Source organism: Astyanax mexicanus, chromosome 1 (genome assembly GCF_023375975.1).
Source record: "Astyanax mexicanus isolate ESR-SI-001 chromosome 1, AstMex3_surface, whole genome shotgun sequence".
Classification (NCBI taxonomy): domain Eukaryota; kingdom Metazoa; phylum Chordata; class Actinopteri; order Characiformes; family Acestrorhamphidae; genus Astyanax; species Astyanax mexicanus.
This window is the reverse complement of record NC_064408.1, coordinates 56,996,481-57,005,803: the sequence shown is the minus strand read 5'-3', so window position 1 is coordinate 57,005,803 and position 9,323 is coordinate 56,996,481. Positions and strand designations below refer to the sequence as shown.

Sequence of the window (9,323 nt, the reverse complement as noted above, 5' to 3'; positions counted from 1 at the left end):
CATGGCTGAACACCATCAGCCAATCAGCAATCAGCAGACCTTTTGGCAGGCTGAATGTTGCCCAATCAGGATGACACTTGGCAGTTATGTTCAGGTGGAGACACTGAAGTGACCTGCAAAGTGCTGAAACAATCCGCCCACTGGGGGGCGCTGTTCCAAAAAAACGAGTATATGTCAATCATGCTGTACTATTTTGACATCTAATTGTTTTTGCCATATTTAGTACAGTGGCTCTGACAAATTTCTCAATACAACTATGTTTAAAAAGTGCTTTGTTCATTCATAATTGCTAATTGTTTGAAAATAGCTATATTGAAACTACTCTCTGGATATTTGGCCTATCAGCTCCATTTCAGTCTTGTTGCACACTGTAGAGTCTCTAGGTTAAGATTCATTAAAAACATTTGTGAAAATTTCACATACAATACTCTCCAGGCATCAAGCAATCTGCGCGTCCTTGGAATTTCTAACCTAAATTGCTGTAACTCTGCAGTATTTGCTGTAATCTCACAATGTTAAAGACCTCTGTACAATATCACTCTGATGAAGCGCCATTTGATTCAGAACTACATTTAGATGTAATTTAAATGTAATTACATGTCATATCAGAACATTCACTCCTTTGTGCCTCTTCTCAACATTAATAACAGGAGAAAGACTTTTGATCATTTCTAAATGTGACAGAATGTCTCCAATTATGTTAGACCTTCTTACACATCACCATCCTATGCTCTAGTAGGCACCATTGTGCCAGTTGGTGCTTGATGAAGTGCCATTTAATTCAGAACTAGATTTATAATAACTTCGTAATTACATGTCATATCAGAACATTCACTCCTTTGTGTTAATTTAAACTTGTTTGGTCAAACATTTCAGCTTGTTCTGCAAAGGTTCAAAGGTCAATCTGAATACCCCTTTGTGAACATTCTGGTTGAAGCCACCTGATCAATACCAATAACATGTAGACACCTTTTGACTAGTTCTAACTCACTTAATGAATATCCTACAAAGTTCACTAGATTTACATGTGAATTTAAGCACTGATCAGGTTGAAAGGCCTCTGCTCAACATTAATAACAGGTAAAAAACTTGATAATTTCTAAATGTGACAGGGCATCTCCAATCATATTAGACCTTCTTACACATCACCATCCTATGCTCTAGTATGCACCATTGTGCCAGTTGGTGCTTGAACCCGCTGATTGCCGCTTGCGGCTATATTTTATTACTTATTCTTCACAAATGCACTGTATACTTGAAATTCTCTTGTCTATGTATCGTTTCCAGCTTTAAAATGTGTCCTTGGTAAATCATGTTGCACATTCATTTTTAGCATGTGAAGAGTCTAATAGGGCTCCATAAAGGGTGTGTGTGAAGTTTCCTAAATGACTAAAGAAGATTGTGAACAATGTGAAAATTTAAAAATACCATATTCCCTGGCAGTACTGGACAATCCGCTCAATAACAGGAATCTCTTATCACTTCCTTAGGAAATTTCCAAGTAGCGTCTGGCTATCCGCTCACAACAACAGTTTAAACATGTCTGAGCATGAGGCTATGAGGAAGGGAAGTAATACTGAATGTCAGAGTTGTTGTCTTGTAAGTGTCCAATATATTAAGTTGCCGCAAGCATCCTGTGTAGAAGGAGTATAAAGAGAGCACATACTTCATCTCAAATTAAAACCAAATTTAGGCTGTTATAATCACATGTAAAGAAATGTAATCCAGCTAAAGAACTGGAATTAGTAAAAAGTCATTAGTAAATAACAATAATGTTGCATGTTGCATCAGTGTCTGTTTTATTAACCTAGTCTGATTTTATATTATTAAAAAGCAGGAATAGATATATGAATTAATACAGTCTGCAATAACCTTAAAGTAAAAGTAAATCACCATACTGTAAAACATTTTCAGACTTTGGTTTGAACGTTTGACAAATATTTGTATAGATTTTTGCAATTATTTTTATTTGATATATTACATGTGTAGTTACACATTTATAATTACTTATTTTTTGTTCCTGAACACAGCAAGGAGGCAGAGGCAGACATTAACACAAGTAATTTTAATGAAATTCAAAACTCAAAACAGAGAAACTGGAAATAAACACAAAAGAAGAGAAACAAAAGAGAACAGACTAGCAAAAAATGACTAGAAAAAAACTAAAAACATAGACAGAACAACCCTGAACTAATGTGTAACACACAAGACCAGAAAAAGGAAGACTGAAACAAAGGGTCTTTATACACAGACAAAGAGAAGGAAGACCTGCGGAAGATAACAAGAGGGCTGGTTGTATGATCGTGTGTATGGCTGAGATTAGTAACTAAATATTTGATCACATTACCATTATTTCATGACACTAAGATTAGGAAAATGTATTTTATTGAAATAGCAAATACACAATCTGACCCAGTGTCATTTTCTGTGACATTCTAGAGCAGAATTGCTGTGTTGAGAAATCTTTTCAAGTCCTGAGATTCACCTGCAGCAGAAAACACAACTCTCATTTCAAAACAGATTCTGCCTGTTTGACATCTGCATTGTTGGCTACATTTTTGTCTTTATCCTCATGTCTAGCCTTTTGCCAGTTCTGAAGGAAAAAAAACAGGATATAGTGAGAACATTTAGTCTTTTAGGAGACACAAATGGCCCTTTACTGGCCTTAACGGCCTTGTTCTGAATTCCCTCTCAGCAAGAGTGAGGAAGATGCTGAAGGACATCTAGACTGCGCCACCCTTGCATGCTCATTTGCCAATGCCTGGCCTCAATAACTTCAATCATATCTATCAGAAGCCTTGCATTACAAACAGAAGCAAGGAGACTATTTAAATAAGAAGATATACAAAAAAGCTACTATCCACACTACAGGTCATCCTTCTAGGACAGTGTTTCTCAACCAGGGTGCCGCGGCACCCTGGGGTGCCGTCTGGCTTCATCGGGGGTGCCGTCAAAATATTGCGCCTCACGTGCATATTTCCTTTCCAGAGTCAGCTCGTGTCGGGGTGTGTCCCAATTCACAGGCAGCATACTCTGAAGGATGCGACCCACAGAGGCGGTGTATTACTGCGCAGCTGTGACGCAATCTGTCTTCGAATACAGCCTCTGAAGGATGCAGCCCCTAAATTGGGACACACTGTAAAGTTTTTGTCCCCCCACGCGATGCACGCGCTATTTTATTTCATATTCCGCCAGCAACACCCCTCGTTCTCACCTGAAGTACTGCGCCAGCCCCCCCCCCCCCCTCCCCCCGGTCCGTAAACTGGGGTGCCTTGACATCTCGCATATATTTAAAGGGTGCCGTGATAGAAAAAAGGTTGAGAAACGCTGTTCTAGGAGACTAACACAGATTAAAAACAATCAAATAATAAAATATAGACAGATCTTAACTACCTCCAAAAAAAGTGTACCTGGAGTGCCGTGATATTTGGTAAAAATCAATCATAATGTTTTTTTGTATTCACTTGGACTCTCACATACAAATATTCCTTACAAGAGTGGTGATGCAACAAACAACTTCTTCTCTGTAAGTGAAGATGATGTGGCTGCTGTTTTCTCAAACAAGTATGTGTGGAAATATATAATCATTCAGCTTTGAACAGCACACCTTATGTTAACCTTTGCAGTATTAAGCACATGTGCAAAATAATATTTGACATTTATTCATTAATCAAGCATTACAGTACTTAAAATAGCTTTTGATTCATTAATTAGCTTGGTCTCAGTCACAGGTCATGGGTCCTGCAACAGGATAATGACTTAAAACACCCAAGAATGGCTAAAAGCAATGCATTGGACTCTTCTGAAGTGGCCTTTTATGAGTCCTAAAATAAATCCTTTTGAACATCTGTGGAAGGAGCTGAAACATGCAGGCACCCTGAGACAGTTTGGGTCAGTTTCATTAGTTTTTTTTTTTTATTAATATTATGATTCTGTTGAGTGTTCTATATTTCTGTTCTATATCTGACTGTTTTCTACCTTTAACAGTGAAGTTCAACGTGTGTATGTCAGTCATGGGTGCATTTGAACTTACTGTTAAGGCATAATTTGTACCAACTGGGTAATTTCCAACAGCTGCTAGTTTATGTGATACATTTTTCTCTTCTCGAAACATTGGGCGTACCAGCGCTGCTTGGCACCAGTATACTACTTCTAGGAACTGTCAGTGAAGAATTTCTTTCGTAGGTAAAAAAAAAAAGCTACATGCTTGCACTGTATAAAAACACAGATGCACTGAAAAGCTTTACAGTTTGACCTTTGACTTTAGGAAGTTAGAGCCCAGGGAATGATAAGCCTGATGTGATCGTACAAAGCTGGTCTTTATGGTTTAAGTAAATGTACTAATGGGATGCTGATAAAACATCTCCTGGGAAAATCTCATAAAAATAGGTTTGAAAAGACTGATGAGAAGTGTAGATGAATAAAATCTCAGGAAGTAAAATTGTGTTCGTTTGGACATAATTAATTAAACTAGCAGCACTTTATTTAAATCAGGTGAAATAATAGTTTACAACAGATAGCCTAGATTGTTCAAAATAACAAAGAAAATATCCAGCTGCAAGAAAACATATGTTTACCCTTTGGGATTACTTGGATTTCTGCATAAATTGGTGATTAAATGTGTTCTGATCTTCATCTAAGTCACAACAATAGACAAACACAGTCTGCTTAAACTGATACCAAACAGAAAAATGTATATGTTTGCATGGTTTTATTAAACACAACATGTTAACATTCACAGTGAGGGTGAAAAAGTATGTGAAGCTTTGAATTTATTAACTGGTTGATCCTCCTTTATCAGACCTGCACAACAGTCAGGAGGAGTTTTGGATCATTCCTCTTCACTAAACTGTTTTAGTTCAGTAATATTCTTGAGATTTCTGGTGTAAATCGCTCTCTTGAGGTCATGATGCCACAGCATCTCTATTGGGTCGAGGACCGGAATCTCCAGAAGGTGTATTTTCTTCTGTTGAAGCCATTCGGTTGATTTATTTATGTTCTGTTGCATCATCCATCCTCTGTTGAGCTTCAGTTGGTGAACAGATGGTATTAAGTTTTTCTGCAAAATGTCTTGGTAAACTTAAAAATAAATGTTTTCGTTAATGACGGCAATCCGTCCAGACCCTGAGGCATCAGACCTTGATGCCCCTTCCACCATGTTTTACAAAGGATAATGTTTTGATGATGGTGTGCTGTGCCTTTTTTCCCCACACATAGCGCTGTGTGTTCCTTCCAAACAACTCAATTTTGGTTTCATCTGTTCACATTATATTTAGCCAGTACTGCTGTGGAACATCCAGGTGCTCTTTTGCAAACTTCAAACGTGCAGCAATGCTTTTTTTGGACAGCAGTGGCTTCCTCCGTGGTGTCCTTCCATGAACTCCATACTTGTTTCATGTTTTCCTTATTGTAGATTTGTCAATAAAAATGTGAGCATGTGCCAGAGATTTCTGTAAGTCTTCAGTTGACACTCTAGGATTCTTCCTCACCTCATTGATCATTCTGCGCTGTGCTCTTGCAGTCATCTTTACAGGACGACCACGCCTAGAGAGAGTAGCAACAGTGCTGAACTTTCTCCATTTGTAGACCGTCTGTTTTACCGTGGACACATGAACATCAAGGCTTTTACAGATACTTTTGTAACCCTTTCCAGCTTCATGCAAGTCATCAACTCTTGAACGTAGGTCTGCTAAGAGCTCTTCTGTGCGAGTCATGATTCAAATCAAGCAATGCTTCTTAAGAACAGCAAACTCTTTTTAGGGCAGGGCAGCTTTAACCAACACCTCCAATCTCATCACATCCTGACTCCAATTAGCTCTTAGAAAAGTCATTAGTCTAGGGGGTTCACATACTTTTCCCCCTCACTGTGAATGTTAACATGTTGTGTTTAATAAAACCATGCAAACATATTTTTTTCTGTGTGGTATTAGTTTAAGCAGACTGTGTTTGTCTATTGTTGTGACTTAGATGAAGATCAGAACACATTTATTGACCAATTTATGCAAAAATCCAAGTAATCCCAAATGGTTCACATACTTTTTCTTGCATCTTTAATACAATGTTTGAACAACAATTCAAGAAGCATCATTTTTAAATTATTTTGTATGTAATCTGTACATAGAGGTTGTTTATGTTCTTATGAACATGTTTTTGGAGGAATATGCATAATACTTATGTGGCTAATCTAGCTAATCTAGATAATGTTTAAAAAGACGTATGTATCTATTTTAAAACTAAAATTAATTTTGATGTATGTCAGTGTATTTGACCATTTTCAAAATAATTTCCTATGCTTTCCTCATGATTCCCTCATAGTTTTAGAGGCCATTTTGCAGATTATATTTTTAAAAAAAAGGACCTTGATACATAAAGACATGAGTGGTTATGAAAGGCCTCTTCTGAGAGCTCACTTTCAGCCAAGACAAACAAGCCGACAGATGATCCACTGCCACAAAGGAATTCTAGGTCGGAGAGCAAGAGACATTTCTCTCACAGCAGCAGCATTCATGCAGAGCAACACAACATATCACAAACACAACTTATCTTAGGTAGTTTTGACAATATCGATGGATGTTTTTAAGTTAACGACTTAAGAGGGATGGAAAAAATGTTTTTATTCACTTGAAGCCCAAAATGTTCAGCTAACCTGAACAGAGTTAAACAAAACATGTCTTGGAAAAACTCATTTCATTTGCCTTTTTAAAATCTACGAAAACAGTCCTTGTAAGGTCAGAAACATCAGCGCACTTAGATATGGATAAAGCTCAAGAGAGGTCATTCTATAAAATGGACTAAGCACATGGGAAGAAACTTGCCATATATGGCTTTCTGAACACAGTCAGCCTTTACTTGGCCGGTCTGGTCTAACACTAAAGGGCAATACTGTAGAGTTACAGTTTATTCTCTTGCTGATTAAGGATTCTGATTGACAGCACTGTCCACATCAGTATGGAAATCCACCACTGCTCATACTGTTACTGTCCAATGAAAAACATGTATTTACAAAACTGCAACTTTACAGGAGAGAGATAAAACCTTCTTAATTTTTAAGAACGCGAAAGATATGTGAGATTCTTGTTATCTGTCCAAACAGTTAACTTGTGACCTTTGAGCCACATAAGATTAAGCACCGGCAAGGACCTGTAAAAAAAGCATAAACCCTTTCTTTAATCATTTTATCATGCCTTTATAAGCTGTGTTCTGTTAGCAGGTTTTAGCTCATGTAGAGGGGCAGGTTCTCTGTTATCTTACCTTCTGTGTTTCTGTTTTCTGGCTCTGCAGTGATCCATTGCAAGCCAAGGTGGGCGGGGCCATGAATCCTAATGTACCCAGAAATAATGTTATTTATTTGTAGAGGAATGGACAGGCATCTTTCACCATTAGGTCCTGAGCCTCACAGTCAATCGCCACCAATTATAAGGCAAATTACATTTAGAAACTTGAATGTTTGATTTAAAAAACTAATAATTATACTAAGCATTATAAAGAAATTTGACATAGATAAGGTTAGGATTGTTAGAAAACGCTCCAGATGTTTAATAGGCTATTAGCAATGTAAATGCACATTATGTCCTTAGATCCTCCTTTAAATTAAACCAAACCATTTTACTTTTTTCATTTCACATCCAATTTTTGTTCTTGGTAGAAGTAGAAATTTCCAGGGCTGGTTACAAGGCAACTAACAGGAACAACATATGTCTCTTTTTCGAACTAATTACTGGCTGTCTGTCCTCTTAAGCATGTGTCTAGGAAAATGCTGTTCTCTTAAAATTGATGCTTTTGTTGTGAAAGGTCTTTTTTAAGGGGTTATCTTTTGATCTTATATTTCTAGCTAAAATTCAGTCCAGATTCTTCTATTAGACATTCTCAAGTTATGAAGGAGTCAGAAGGCCGTCGACAGCCCTATCTCTACATGTACTGATAAAATTGACAAATGACATCCACTCATGTACAAAACACCCGGACCATATCACTGATGCTTTTGCTTTCCTGGTACCATGGTAACATAAATAGCTTAGGAGTTTCTGGAGGAAAAACTCCTAGGGATGTTATTTTTTGTGGATGCTGCTATCAGGTTTGTGTATCCTGAGTGAAGAGAGATATGAGTGGAGAGACAGAAGAGTATGGTACCTCCTTTGTGTACTTGTGTAGGGGTGGGTTTTCCTGAAAACGATCAATCTTAAGGAATATCGAACGAACTAATGCATGACGTGAGTAAAGAACGAGCTAGTTCTTCTAATGTTTCCCAAAGAGCTTTACAAAGCGAAAATTCAAAGATAGTCTTTGTTGACTCCTCCCCTGGAACAAGGTGCTCAGTTGAACGGCAAACATTGATTCAACACTGCCAATATGCAGTATTTATTCACTGTTACGCCCAAAAAACATAGAAATGTGTTGTAATCAATAACATTACACATATTTTGATATTTAAATAGCAAACGGATGTACTTATTATTTATAGGTATATGTTTGAGTAAAATAAACATTGTTGTTTTGTTCTATAAAGTACAGACCAGATGCGAAATTCAAGCAGTTCAGCTTGGTTTGATGGTTTTATATATATATATATATATATATATATATATATATATATATATATATATATATATATATATATATATATATATATATATATATATTATCTGATATATATTTTAATCTCAGTGTCGTGAAGGAGTTTCTGGAGGTGCTGAACAATTGTTGCTGCTTTTTCCTTCAAGCTCAAATCCCCTAAAATCACCATTTCAGTTGGGTTTCGTTCAGGAGATTGTGGAGGCCATGCACTTTTTGTTTACTAGATAATTCCATATGTGCCACTTAATTGTTTTCATGTCGTTAATACTGATTCTGAATGTAGAAAATAAATTAAAACAGAAAAAAAATGCAACATGTCCAAACTATTGACTGGTACTCTATATATATTTGCCCAGATGAAGGGCCACAATGCTAGTTAGAAGCTCCTGATTATTAAATATTACCTGCGCACAATAGCATAGAAATTTATTGTGTTGTCCTGTAATATAATATAATATAATATAATATAATATAATATAATATAATATAATTGTTACAAAAGTGAGGGGATGGACGTAAGTGCATAATAATAATATTTATTAAATTAACAAACTAAAACAAATTAACAAACAAACAAACAAAATAAACCAAAGTTACACTGAATACAATACTACAAAACACTAAACTTGAAAACAGGAATCTAAGAAACAGCAAACCAACAAAAGACTAGACAAAGAAGGCTTGAAACAAAGGGGCTTATATACACAAGGAGGGAACAGAAAACTAGAAACACCTGAGGATCAATCAAG

General features: G+C 36.6%; 1 protein-coding gene across 1 annotated transcript in view; it reads right to left on the bottom strand.

Moving 5' to 3' along the window:
- Nucleotides 1-2,506: 2,506 nt before the first annotated feature.
- Nucleotides 2,507-9,323, bottom strand: part of LOC125782602 (serine-rich adhesin for platelets-like) — a 41,685-nt gene continuing 34,868 nt past the window's right edge. The window contains 1 exon segment of the mRNA XM_049467294.1: nucleotides 2,507-2,593. Coding sequence (XP_049323251.1) covers nucleotides 2,507-2,593 — 87 coding nt within the window.